This window comes from Schistocerca piceifrons, chromosome X (assembly GCF_021461385.2).
Source record: "Schistocerca piceifrons isolate TAMUIC-IGC-003096 chromosome X, iqSchPice1.1, whole genome shotgun sequence".
Classification (NCBI taxonomy): Eukaryota; Metazoa; Arthropoda; class Insecta; order Orthoptera; family Acrididae; genus Schistocerca; species Schistocerca piceifrons.
The window spans coordinates 199212515-199227700 of record NC_060149.1 but is presented as its reverse complement, the minus strand read 5'-3'; the positions used below and the strand labels follow the sequence as shown (position 1 = coordinate 199227700).

The 15186-nt window shown below is 38.7% G+C and overlaps 1 protein-coding gene across 1 annotated transcript in view; it reads left to right on the top strand.

Annotated features, from left to right (window-relative positions):
* The window catches only part of LOC124722247 (serine-rich adhesin for platelets-like), a 218441-nt gene extending 204975 nt beyond the window's left edge, over positions 1-13466 (top strand). Inside the window, exon 16 of the mRNA XM_047247437.1 lies at positions 5710-13466. Coding sequence (XP_047103393.1) covers positions 5710-7235 — 1526 coding nt within the window. The 3' untranslated portion in view covers positions 7236-13466. The remainder of the gene's footprint in view (positions 1-5709) is intronic.
* The last annotated feature ends 1720 nt before the right edge of the window (positions 13467-15186 follow it).

Below are 15186 nucleotides of genomic sequence, written 5' to 3'. Positions count from 1 at the left end.
GTCTAGTTGGGGTCTCCTCATAGACCAGTTTCTTGCAGACCATGACCTGTACCTTTTTAATGATGGTTCCCTACCCATTTCAGTGTTGCATAAGGCACTTTCTCTGCCATAGACCTTTCACGCATTTCCTTTCCTGTTCTTTCTTCATTACAGTGATTGCCGTATGATGACCTCTGCTATAGTGACCACTTCCTGTTGATTCTCTCATCCCCTTCCTGCCCTCTATGTCCAGGTTACCTCACTGGGCTTTCCATCATGCTGATTGGCCTCTCTGTATCACCCAGATTATGTTTCCCTCCTCTTTGCCACAATGTATTGATGAAGTCATCCATGGCATGTCAGATACAATTATTTGCCTCCTCTTAGTGGGCTCCTTTTGCTGCCGGCTGATCCTGTGGTGGAGCACTGCCTTAGCCATCACCATCTGTGATCACCATTGGGCCTTGCAATGCCTTAAGTGGCATCCGTCCTCCACCAATCTTCTTACCTTTAAATGTCTTTGTGTCAGTGCCCATTACTTAATCAAACAGAGCAAGTTGGTGTATTGTCAATGCTTTGTTTCCTCCTCGGGTTCTTCTGTCCCTTTGTAACAGTTGTGGACTACACTATGTACCCTCCATAGTTCCAGTGGCAGTCTTCCATCCAAGGGTTTGTCTTTCTGGATGACCTTTATAGGGTCCATCAGTTCTTGCCCAGTACCTTGCGGCCCATTTTGTGACGGCATCGGTATCAGCCTCCTATCCAGCTCCCTTCCTCCTCCAGGAACAGCAGGCTGAAGCTTCGCACTTATGTTTTATCCCTGGTCGTGCAGAACCCTTCTTCTAGCCTTCTCCTCTTCTCACAGTTCAGCCCCTGGCCCCCAATTCCCTTCATAACCAGTTGCTTCAATGCCTCAGTCTTCCACAACGACAGTATCTCCTCCGGGTGTTCAACCGTGCTTGGCTGCAAGGCGTTTTTCCATCTCAGTGAAGGGACAGTATTATGGTTCCTGTTCTTAAGCTCAGTAAAAATCTGTCATCCGTAGATAATTACTGGCCAATCAGTCTGACCAACATCCCCTTTAAGTTACACTACTGGCCATTAAAATTGCTACACCAAGAAGAAATGCAGATGATAAACAGGTATTCATTCGACAAATATATTATACTAGAACTGACATGTGATTACATTTTCGCGCAATTTGGGTGACGCCTGGGCATTGAGTCAAACAGAGCTTGGATGGCGTGTACAGGTACAGCTGCCCATGCAGCTTCAGCACGATACCACAGTTCATCAAGAGTAGTGACTGGCATATTGTGACGAGCCAGTTGCTCGGCCACCATTGACCAGACGTTTTCAATTGGTGAGAGATCTGGAGAATGTGCTGGCCAGGGCAACAGTCGAACATTTTCTGTGTCCAGAAAGGCCCGTACAGGACATGCGGTCGTGCATTATCCTGCTGAAATGTAGGATTTTGCAGGGATCGAATGAAGGGTAGAGCCACGGGTCTTAACGCATCTGAAATGTAACGTCCACTGTTCAAAGTGCCGTCAATGTGAACAAGAGGTGACCAAGATGTGTAACCATTGGCACCCCAAACCATCACGCCGGGTGATACGCCAGTATGGTGATGATGAATACATGCTTCCAATGTGCGTTCACCGTTCACCGTGATGTCGCTAAACACGGATGCGACCATCATGATGCTGTAAACAGAACCTGGATTCATCTGAGAAAATGATGTTTTGCCATTCGTGCACCCAGGTTCGTCGTCGAGTACACTATCGCAGGCGCTCCTGTCTGTGATGCAGTGTCAAGGATAACCGCAGCCATGGGCTCCGAGCTGATAGTCCATGCTGCTGCAAACGTCGTTGAACTGTTCGTGCAGATGATTGTTGTCTTGCAAACGTCCCCATCTGTTGACTCAGGGATCGAGACGTGGCTGCACGATCCGTTACAGCAATGCGGATCATGCGGATGAGATGCCTGTCATCTCGACTGCTAGTGATATGAGGCCGTTGGGATCCAGCACGGCGTTCCGTATTACCCTCCTGAACCCACTGATTCCATATTCTGCTAACAGTCTTGGATCTCGACCAATGCAAGTAGCAATGTCGCGATATGATAAACCGCAATCGCGATAGGCTACAATACGACCTTTATCAAAGTCGGAAACGTGATGGTACACATTTCTCCTCCTTACACAAGGCATCACAACAACGTTTCACCAGGCAACGGCAGTCAACTGCTGTTTGTGTATGAGAAATCGGTTGGAAACTTTGCTCATGTCAGCACGTTGTAGGTGTCGCCACCGGCACCAACCTTGTTTGAATGCTCTGAAAAGCTTATCATTTGCATATCACAGCATCTTCTTCCTGTTGGTTATATTTTGCGTCTGTAGCACATCATCTTTGTAGCAATTTTAATGGCCAGTAGTGTATTTGTATGGATGGTGACCCATCTGCTCTGTTCGAATCTTGGGACCATTTATCTACTTATCAGTGTGGCTTTCAAGAAGGAACAATCTCTGATCAATCATTTGCTTTGATGGGAAACTGCAGTGTGGCAAGCCTTTCCTCAGCGCTGCCATCTTGTCGGGGTTTTGTTTATCTTCTTAAGGCCTACAACATGGCATGGCTCCATCACATCTTTTTACACTGCACGAGTGGGGTCTTTGCATCCCTCTTCCAACTTTTATTCACCAGTTCCTGCCCCACAAGGTTGTCCCTAGATAGAGTTGGCAACATTGTCAGCCCTCTGCAGACCATTAGAATGGCATTAATTCTGTAACTGGGCTGGTTCCCAGTTGGTATCCCCTGTGGAGTGATAGCTCCAGGTTGCTATCAGATGCATTTCTCCGTTGACACACTCATGTGGTTTTCAGTTTTCACCCCTTGAATTGTGGATAATGCATTTCTGTTGCTGTACAATGGTCTGTCCTTGTCCAGAGCCCTACTTCGATACCTAGCACCTGACCATGGCCCCTCAGTTCTGTTTCTTGGGTCTTCTTTTTAACGAGAAGCTTATTTGGTACAACGTAAATGCCTCCTGAAGATTAGCTGTTTTCTTGTAAACTAAATGTCCGTCACTTCCTTGCCCACACCTCATGGGGCACAGATCATTTGACTCTTCTCCGCCTTTATCGGGCCTTAGTTCTCTCTGTCTGGACTATGGTCGTCAAGTTTGACTCAGCTGCCCCTTCCACACTGCTCACTTGGTCCTGGTCCACCATCGTGGTATCCGTTTGGTCACCAGAACTTTCCGCGCTTCCCCTGTCGATAGTTTTCTGACTAATGTTGGGATCCCTCCCTGCCCTCTTTCAGTTTGGTAGGCCCAGCTCCTTGTTTCCAATACCATCGCTATCCATTCTTTCCCTGTACGCACCTCTTTTTGCGGCTTTCAAATGTCACCCACCCACTGCCCGACCTTGGGTGGCTTTACTGGTTGGGCTCTGCCTTGCTTCTCTCTGCTGCAATTGCCACCTTCCTTCTTTGTCCTGTTTCCCATGTTCTCTCTGAAACACCCCCACTCCCCCTCCTTGGTTATTTCCTTGGTCCAGAATTCTCATGGATCTGTTCCAGTGTCCAAAAGTCTCCATTGCCGCAGTGGTTCTGTTGTTTGTTCCACCCGCTCTTACAGGAGATTTGGGGTGCTATTTGTTTTTTTACAGTGACAGCTCTCAATCTGCTGATCATGTGGGATATGCCTTCATGTCTTCTGTTGGCACAGAACACTATCTCTTGCCTTCCATGTGTGGGATGTTTACTGCAAAACTGATGACAATCTATTAGGCCGTCTACTTTATTAAACAGTCCTCCTTCACCCAGGTTTTGGTATGCATGGGCTCGATGAGTGGTTTTCAGGCAGTTACCCAGTGTTTTTTCCAGACTCCCCTTGGTCTCTTCAATCTGTGACCTCAGTTGTGGCCCACCCCACTGTCTGATAATCTTTATTTGATCGTGGGGACTCCCACCACATGCCATTCTCCCCCCCCCCCCCCCTGCCCCCTCTCCCAGTGGGAATATACCATCCTCTGTCTTCTTTGTATCAGTCATACCAGGTTGACCCCTGATTTTTTACTCCGTAATGAGGCCTGCCCTCCGCTCCCCTTGTAGTTGCAGGCCCCCTGTCATGAAGATCCATATTTTGCTGGACTGTCTTTGCCTTTTGGCCCTTCGCACTAATAATGCCCTCCCATCTTTCTTGTTCCGGATGTTAGTGGATGACCGTCTTACGGCTATGTCTGTCCTGTGTTAATTGGAGTCCCTCGGTTAACATTGGCATTTGTTTGGGAGGCTTTTGGCCTAGCTTCCACACAAGCCACGTTCTTCTCCTCTTTTCCACATTTTGTCTGGTCTTTTTTATAATTTTGTTTCCTGTTTTCTTTGTCTTCTTCCCCTGGTGTTTGGCCCATTGCCATGATCATGGTATGGTATGGTGTGGCGATCGGGATGGGTTGGCGGCAGTGCTGGTGCTTCATCAAGCATAACACCTTTGGCCCCCAACCATCCAACAAATATTCTTCTTAATCCAACTGTGCATCTTTTTCTGCAATGACAGTGAAAAAAACTCAGTGCTTGAAAAGACCGCCGTCACTGTTTTTGTTAAATGATATGATAATTTATTTTATGGACTTTTCTAAAATAGCTTCATTCTGACATATTTTTTACATGGATTTGCTATGTATGATGGACTGCTTTCTTCTATTCTTCAGTGGTGACTTTTCTAATAGCTTTGTTGGTGAGTGCTTGGATTGTAGACAGAGTATTTCTTAAATGATTATTATTGCAACATGACCTTCAATTTAGGTCCATATCAATTCTGCTGGGTCAAAATGGCAGTGATGAAGTGGCAGCCTAATGACTGTGTGTCCGTGTGTGTTTGTCAGCTTGTCAGTTTCATATCTTGTGAACCATTGCTTGTGGAGAGAGATTAGTTCTGTAAGCTCCACCATTTTAAGATTATCATTTACTTTGACATCACTACATGTCAGCAACAGATTAGCTAGGAACATCATTAAGAATAATTGCTGCCAGTGCAGGAACATAATGCACAAAACATCTCTCTCGGCTGACCTTGTGCAGCAATCCCCTGTCCAGGAAAGCAGTGTTGAGATTTTCTCTTAACAACATTTTACAGACTTGCCTCTGACATCATTCAGTGATCACAGCATACAACGCTAATGGCCCCGTAACTGTAAGAAATGAAAACAAACAAAACAATCTTAGCACACAACAAACTATCCCGTAAGGCATCAAACTACCTAAAGCTTGAAGCATAGTGCATAATGCAATATTGTAATGGTGGGGGTGCGAGTTTGGCAACACTACACGGTTGCTGTGTGGATATTGGTCTCGTGAGTGTTGCTGTTCCTCTTGCATGAGCCTCCCCTCACTTCTCCCTTTGTAGCTGTCAATCCTAAAGTAATTTTGAACAGAATAAACCAAATGTTTGTTTCAGTGTTTCTTCCAGAAGCCCAGTTACAACAGAAATTGGTCCAAAAAATCCTTTTCACTATCCATGTTAAATCGCAGTTCCAATATTAATAAAATATGTAATATTTTACACTGACTGTAACTGAAGCGTGTGTTTCTTCCACAAATCCCATAGGCAGCCGCTAATACAAATTTTTGTCTTGTATTCACATTTTGTGTACATGATAGTACCAATGAAAATATTATGTTTGTTCAAAAAAATTCTGGGTAGATAATAAATTTTACTTCTTTTCAGAAGAACCAGTGACAGCAGATGTAACAGCTTTGAAAACTGAGCCTGCAGTTGATTGCCAGAACTGCAGGTATCTGAATTCCGATTTAGCTGACATTAGAGATGTGCGAGTAGTCATCCAGGATGTCATGAAAAATGAATCAATAAAGAGAGAGTTGGAAGAAGACAAATTCACTGTCATAAAGAAGGAAAAGTTGGACTTCGATATAGACAGTGATGAAGCGATGCCAGTGGAGCAGTCTACATCAGCACTTGTTCCGAAGGTAGATCAGAATTATGATGAATGGGAAGAAATACAAAAGGAGCTAGGAGTATTTTGTCCCACCTCTCAATCTTCGTGTACACTTCAGGAGACCTCTGTTGTTGTAAAATCTGAAGAAAATGAGAATGTCGACAGTTGCTGCCGCCACATTAAAATGGAAGCTGATGATGACATGTCACACGGATTAAAAAATTTAGATCCGTTGAATTGTAGGACTCCTGAGTACAACAGGACTCACGATAGTGTTCAGAACATTTCTACAGATGCGTTAAAATGTGAACCTAACTCTGAAAATATGGACACAGTGCAAAAGTCCTGTGATAGTGCATCAAATGGTGAACTCTGTGATCTCTATAACCACAATATTCCTAAATCTGTTACTTCAGATACTGAAATTCCAGAAGATCCAAACTGGGAGAAAAAGTTAGGAGTGGTGTCGGGGGGTCTCAAAAGTAGGTGCTCTAGAGAAAGAGTGGCTGGGGAGAGTGAGCCATTGAAGTATTTGAGCCAGTGTGTTGTGAACAATTTAAGTAGTGATGTTGAAGTGCAAAAGAAAGACAGGCGAGATATCTGTGATACCACTGACAGTACCACAACTTTTGTGCACAAAAGAAAACGCCACAAACATGATACTCATTTTGTCAGTGAACGTATTAAAGGACTGTCTAATGTGGTACGTGGAAATAGGAGTTTTTGTGAAAGTGAACAGGAAAATGATGACGAGGATGATGATGACGACGATGATGATGATGATGATGAAGACGATGATGATGACGACGATGACGAAGATGATGATGAGGAGGAGGAGGAGGAAGAGGAGGAGGAGGAGGAGGAAGAAAATGATGCTTTAAATGCTCAAGTACAAAGTGCTATCGATAGCATACTGAATCTGCAACGCTCAGAAGACGGCTACGAATTACCATCTGCGAGTGTTGGTGCCGTGAGTGATGTGAGTGTACTCAACCTGCCGGTAGATGTAAACTCTGAAGAAATAGATCACAAATATTCTAGGAAAGTTGCTGAAGATAAATTATTTTCGGAAGAGAGAAGTACAAAGCTTCTTAAGTGTCAAAAAAGGACTACAGCATCAGTTGTGAATTCTTGTGTTAATTCTCCAGTGTCCATTGAGTATAGTGGTGAAACAGATCCTTTCATAAATAGGAACTCTACCATTGTTATTACTAATGGTGGTGGTATCGAAGAAGACAGCAGTGGAAATGGTGATGCTGCTTTAGATGAGGCTGTAAGAAGTATATTGACATCCTGACCTTTGCAAAGCATGACACAGCCTTTGCTGACCTTTGCAAATGCACCACTGACTTCCATTCTCAGCTCAAATTGGTCAACTTTTTGCTAAGTTGAGTCATTATTTTAGAATAAATTCATTATAATGTACGTTCTTCTATAAAAATGTCATTTAAGCACAAATTCTTCACTATTCTAAAACATAAATCAGTATTTATTTTATTAGTGAAAATTGACCACCTATGATCTGCGAGGAAGTCTGTGACAGGCAGTCAGTCAAGCTTCGTTTAACAGCTCTAAAGTGTAAAACCAATCTTTTGCATAAATATTATGCTCCAGCAATGAAAACCTGCAGGTTTTGTTGTTTTTATTTTATTGGCAATTTGTACATTACTGAACAATATTAAATTTCTGGAAACATATGGCTAACGTTTCAAATAATGATGTCATCTATGCTGGCCATATTTGTGTAGAAAGTATGGTATTACACTGTTTACTTAGATTTGTTTGATTCAACAGGGAAGTTTGTGTGTTTGAGAGAGAGAGAGAGAGAGAGAGAGAGAGAGAGAGAGAGAGAGAGAGAGAGGGGTAATCACATGGGTGAACATTAAACTGCACACATTAATGCTGGAACCCATGTTTGCGAATCTGCTCACTGTTTGGCATTTTGTAGCATTGTTGTTTCTTATGTGAATGGCAGTTAATAATAAGTTGGTTTTAAAACTTAAGTATTACCGGTGTTCTTGCAGTGGGTGAGAAACATGTTTTATATTTGTTTCCAGAATGTAATCTAGTCATTATCAATAGTTTCATGTGGAGTGATTCCTGAACTTCCAGTAAGACACTGTTACCATAACTGTTTTGTTGCAGTGCTAGTACAGATACAAATGACTGTGTAGGTAGATGTAGATGACACTTCTGGATCAGTTTTTGTCTTCTTTGTTCTTAGGCAGAATATTAGTGCTGAGGTTTTATGAGATTCATACAAAATGTCCATATTGCATGCGATAGAGAATAGTTTCTGTATGTAGAGGAAGTTTGCCTACAGGTTACAGGAACATCAGATGGAATATAGAGCTGGGAGCTGTGTGTCATCACATTCCTTGGTTTTTGCTCTGAGTTTAAGACAATTATAATGAGGAGTACATACATGTGCCATCCAATAGTCACATTTTGGACATACAACATGAGGGTGGTGCTGCAGTGCAGTACTCTACCCCTCCCCTTCAGCATACTGTAATTTGTGGCCTATATGTTGTTTTCAAATAAAGCCACTCAGATATTTTCTTTAAGGTGAATACTCATACATTCATATCAGTTATAAAAAATCATTTTGTAGCTCTATCACAAAAAGAATAATATGGTGTCAAATGATACACAAGAGAATTAAACAGATTGTCCTTAAGGTAAAAAAAACTAACTCTATGCATATATCAGTTATTTGTCCATATTAGTTAAATCACTGTACAGCATAGTCAGCCTCTTCTATCATGCAAAAGTGGCTATTCAAAGGACAGAACATTATAGCCCAAGCTAAGAAGAACCCATCTTTTATTAAATAAATTGAACATGTATACGTTTTTCTATGCTTTCAAAGGCATAGATTATTTATCTCAACTGCAATCTAATTAATATTGTAAAGTACTGAATATTGTTCTTTTTTGTAACGTAGAGTAGAGAAAATAAATATATCTTTTATTTGTCTAGATCACAATTTATAAAGTATTAGTGGTTTTGATTGTGCTAGCAGTCATCATCGGATCTTACATACAGTGTTGAAATTTGGGCAGTGCACTTCTCTGATGTGTCGAGTAAGATGGTGTTTTAAGTTTCTTCTGGTTGACTTAACCCAGATCCAGATGAGTTATGTTCACCACAGGGCTTACTCTCACAATCTTCTGTCACACACATCTGTTCTCTTGTGAAGTGTTTCTGTCATATTGCTCATATGCTTCAGGTTAAGGGTTACATGCTACCTCTACTGTGCCCTGGTTTATACTGTGTGACAACATCGAATTTTGTATAACCCTAAGTTTAACACCAGTGGATGTTTAATTGCTTTATCAGTTCATACCACCACACTGTTTACAATTTACAGTGTGATGGTGTGCTTTGACAGAGTAATTAAATATCTACCAGTGTTAAATCAAGCATTATGCAAAGATCAATAAGAACATCCAAAGCATAGCTTTAGCTGTGCCCTTGTTTATTCTGCGCGACCTCGTTGATCTTTTATACTGCTTGATTTAATGCTGGTAGATATTAAATTGCTTTGTCAACTTAAACCAGCGCACTGTAAAATGTAAGCAACCATGGTTACATTTTACGGTGTGATGTTATGATTTGATAGAATAATTAATCATCCACTAGTGTTAAGTGTAGGGTTATGCAAAAATCAGTGAGGTCACACAGCAAATGCTGCATGTAATCCTGAACCACAAGCACACAAACACTGTGATAGAAATACTTCACATGTTAAAGAGAAAAGATGTTTGTCTCACAAGATTGTGAGAGGAAGCCCTATGGTAAACATAACTCGTATGGATTAAGTGTGTCAGACAAAACAGAGAGCTAGACTTTGGTTTGTGGAGACTGGCAAAAAATTTTCATTAAAATTTGATCTTACTCAATACATCAGAGATGTACACTGCCCAAATCTCAACCTTGTATCTAATATGATTACTATCACAACCAGGACCAGTAATATCATTTTATAAACTTGTGATCTAGACAAATAAAAGTTATATAAAAAATTAAAGTACGTGTTCCACATTCTTGATCATGTCACACATAGTTAAAGTAGTGAAAACATTCAAATGAACTTATAATAGTGGTTCCTTTCTCCTAACTAAGTGGCTATGCAACTGATGGCGAATTCTTTGGATCATTGCTGCGATGATAGTTGCTTATCTTTAAGATATTTAATGATTATTTTTGAAGATGATTCTCTCAAATCGAAAACAAATTATTACAGTTCCTTTGGTGAAGACTCTGGACATGTACTCAGGAGAAGTGAGGTTTAAATCCCTTTCTGTTCATCCTCATTGAGGTTTTGTATTTTTTACGTTAAATCACTTCAAACAAATGTCAAGGTAGTTTTTTAAATGGGACTGTGGTGAATTTCTTTCCACTTGCCCAATATGAGCTATTTCTCTACTTCTAAAGGCCTAGATGTCAATGGAACATGAAATTTGAACATTCCTTTTGTATATCAAAACCATCAGACATGTTCTGTTACATTATATTCATTATGGGCAAGGGAAAAGTTTCAAAAATATTACTTCTGTCTCCACTGGGTGTTTCCTTAGTAACTGAAATTTTTTTGACAGTTATTGCAGCATTGTTTAAATATATTATGGAGAAAGGTTTCAAGTTCATCCTTAAAACATGTTGCACTTTGAAGGTATCAAGATGGCTTGCATTGTGTTATTTAACTATGGCAGTCAAACATTTAGACCCAAACCTTTGTCCATACTCATTAAATATTTGTCTCCTTTATTGCATTAAAACTAAACATACAGTGTTTTGCCATAGTTTCATAGGGATGACTAGTACCTGTACTCATATGTCAAAAATGTATTTTATTTTATCTTCACTAACTTACTTAAATCCAGAGACAGCTGGTGAATTTTTGCTTTCACCGTTTCATGTCCAGAGTGTATAGTCACACTAATTGTTAAAAACATCTATAGTGACATAATTTTAAATGAGGGAAAGTGTACAAGAGATGAATTTATCCAGTTTTAAATTAATAGCATTGTTTGGCTTAGAACCTGTTGGTTTTGCCTTTGTGTGCTTATGATATACTGTGTCACTCATGGGGAACAAATTTGATGTCCTAACTCATTTTTAGATATTCCTCTGTTAGTTGTATTTGTAGCACTGCAACATTCAGTTCACGTAAATGTAAAACTTCATCAGTGTAACAGGCTTGACAGCATCTTCTTCTCAGTATTCAGCAGTCTTTTGCAGGAATGTAGATACTATTAGTACACCACATTCACTCTTTAAGAAAGTGGAGTAATCCAAATGCCAATCACAATTTATGCCGTTCACATTTTTTTAGTCTGTTTATTTACTGTGGTTGCCGATTTTATAGATCTCCTTCCCCCCCTCCCCCTTCCCCAGTAAATTTAGCTTCTTATGTTCTCTTCTCTTTGTAATTATTCTTGGAATACTTTCTTATTTTATTTCTTAAATAAAAGAAAATGCTGCAAAATGTCTGGAATCTTTTAAGTACAAAAGTATATGAGGCATTGGCAGAGGAGCCAGAATGATTTATATGTAACACTTACTGCTCCTGAAATTATGTTCTCTGGTTCTGAACAGGAGCTAATATTTATTATATAATAATGTGATGCAAAAGTGTTGTGATTTTTGCTGTGTAATATTGTTACTTAAGTTTATGTATTAAATTCTTTCTTTGCTTTCAAGAAAATGTATTTTCTGATTACACATATTGAAATCAGTAGTAGCCAGTTAAGTGATTGATATTCAGGATTACCAGACCACCGATGTAAAATCTGAGGTAAATGTTTGGAGACTGATGACACTGTTTTTACCTTGTACATTTGTTTGTATATCATGTAGAGAACTGCTACTACATGTGTTTAAGTACCCAGTGTTACATACTGCACAAGAAGTAATCCATGAGGTAATATAATATGTGGTCATTTTTACATTATTTGTTGTATGTAGTTAATGATTTTTCAGTGAGAGGCACACTTAATTTTCTGTGGTAAGGAGAAGGTTGCACCATTTTTAATGCACTATTGTGTTGTTTCATAGTGAAATGATTATGTCTCTATTATAAACTTTGTGATCACAAATATTTAAGACAGGTTATTGTGTAGTATTTTGACTAATTATTTGCTGCTCATAATTCTGCGGTAGTTCAGTTTGTCAGTATGATGGGAGATGAGCCTGTTTATATATGTAGAACACTTTTCCCTTCCTGGGTAGTAAGTAGTGGAGGGCATTGGCCTTTCATTATGTAGTAAAAGTGTTGTGTTTCTCCAAATAGTTTGTTTAATATGTGCTGTAGTGCAGAAATATTTATCATAAATAATAAATTCCTGAGTGTTCTCACTTTGCAAACTTTTTCAGTTTTTAGTTGAAATTCATTGTTGGTAATGCCATCATATTTGTAAGTGCTTTAACACACTTATTGTGGTAGTAGAGACCACTTCACATAACTAACTTGATTAACAGGCTGTATAGCTAGAATGAAAATGGTGCATCCTCCTAACCAAACCTCTGTTGATTCTAAAATTATTTGTCCCTGCAACATTTAATTTTGTTTGTGGCAGCATATAAAGCAGATAACAGGACACAAATGCACTGCTTAAATAGGCGAGTGTGATTTAGAAATTAGTACTGTATAATGCACAGCCATCCCACTTCTAGAAGTTTAAGACTTTTAATTGATCATTAGTCATCAGCCTTCTTTCAATTACTTCAGTGTAAGCGAGTCCCCTTTCTGTTGGCAAAAGACTGAGATCACTTGCATCAGATATCATTTTGCAAGCTCACTCAAGTGCTTAGAGAAATTGGCTGTACAATGAAATATATTTTTTTCTGGTTCACACTTAATAATCTGATATAATTGTATGAATGTTGTTGTACACTGCAGCAATTCCATGTGTGCATAAATGTAATTGATATAATTATTGGTTCCTATGAAAATTCTGTAAATATAAGATTTGTGGAACATGCCTCGCCAAATTTGAAGCCTAGATAATGTACGGTGTTTTGTATTTCGGGTAACTGCAAGTCCAAGCTAAATGTGTTTATCCACATTGTACATTGGGAACAGTGTAGAAACTGTGTTTTAATTTATGGAACTGGGCATTTGTAGATAGTATTTATTTATTACCTGCCAGTCATTTTTCAGAGTGATAAAACTATTTTACTCAGACTGTAATATTTGTATGTATAATTGTGTGCATATGTATATACATATATATATATATATACATATATATATATATATATATAAATAAAAGTTTAGATTTTGGAGTGCCCAGATGCAAATAATTGTGTGTTAATATTTTAAATGTGTTTCTTATACATTTTTTCAATTAAATTAGTAATTACAAGAACTGATAACAGTGTTGGGGTCATACATTTGATCTCTGTTTATTGCTTGGAAATTGTATTATTTAATGTACAAAGTGAGAACATTTTAATCCATGCAAAATATTTATGAAAATAAATAGAGATATCAATGTTGTAGGAATATTTTTACAAAAACTTGAAAAATGTTCATTTATTTTTACTTTCAATAAAACACATGCACCTTTTGATACTTCTCTAATCTTTCTTGAAAGAAATTAATTTTCTCGTGTTTGTAATCCATGTAGTATCAGGATTTATATACTTTATTTCTTTTGTGATGTTATTGCTTTAGATTTTGGTAGTTTCTGTGTATGAGTCCAAAAGGGGGGAAGGAAAATGTAAGAAATGTTTTTATTTGCGTTTAAAAGCGCACACACATTATTTCTGGCAGCAGAATGAAACTAAATTTGGTTGACTGTTAATAACCAGAAATAGCCCAAAGAACAGAGTTGCTTATATTCTCTGATGGCTGTAAATTGTGCAGGTTATTCATTTCTTGTATACCTAAACACATAATGTGATTTTCTATGATTTATACTATGAGGTGGGGTCCCTGGGAATCCTATGTTTAACCCAAGATATAGGATGCAAATCATTTGAAATTTTTCATTTAAGTTATATGAGAATTATTTTTACACTTATGTTACTTAAATACTTGTTATTGATTTTATTGCACTAAATAATGCCTGCAGTTTTTTACTTTTTATCACACAGAATCAAGTACTTTTGTGCAATTTTTTTAAGTAGTACACGTAAAGGAATTGTTACACAACTGAATCTACATTCTGACAAACTGTAGTATGTCTGTAGCAATTAAATGTTCACACAAAACAAAATTGTAGGGTTTAAACTTGCACATAAAAACTACAGTTGATAGACACAAAAAGAAAGTCTGCAAAATTGACATTCATTGTTGGGATCTAAATTTTTCTTTATCGCCACTCAGAACACATTTGATTTGAACTAACACTTTTAATACATTCTGGAGAAAGAGAAAGGTCCCCACCACAACTGCCCTGAAGTTCTTCCTCTGAATGATTGTCTTATTTGCTAGCAGAACTGTGATCACTTGCTATTGGAAAATTGTCTTCTTTTTTGTATATTTCTTGAACGAGATCTCCGAAATCTTCATGCCTCCACCAACTAATAATTTCATCAAATTTAACAGCGTTGAAAATGCCATGTTCCTGCAAACTCGTTTCATATTATACTGAAGATACTAGGTGCGAAGTTCCTGAGGGTCATCCTAGGAGACCCCAACACATGCCAGTAATGTGTCAACAACAGACAGAGAAGACAATGCAGCATTTTGTAGTTATGGTATACTGTTTCTAAGTTTATGATATTGGTATGGTTCTGCAGCCTTAGGTAATTATATACAGTATTTGCCTTTCAGTGTGATTTACCATATACTTTTGTTCATCTATCTCCCTGCAATTTGTCTGAAACAGTGACAATTGGAGAATACTACATGTATGTCATGAATTTCTACACCAAGAAAGAACCAAAGGAAATTTCAGCCACTGAAAAATGACACACTCGTGTAATATTGATTGTCTAAGTTATTTTTATTTCCAAATTTGTCCCTGTTTTCAAAATACAAGAGCAGAATACTAGTGGAATGGTTCTGTTTGAGCTTCGTATAGTTTAGGCTATTATCAGATGCAACAATTATTCTACTAATATTACCAAATTTTAGACTGTCCAGCCTAGTCTTGAGTTAAACAGTGCACTCTGTAGTTGAGAAGAATACAGTGGAACCCCTATTCTATGTTTTCTTGTGGTCCAGACTTAAAAAAGCAGAACTGAGGAAAATGTGGATTCGATGAAAATGTTAAAACACCCTCCTCCTCCCC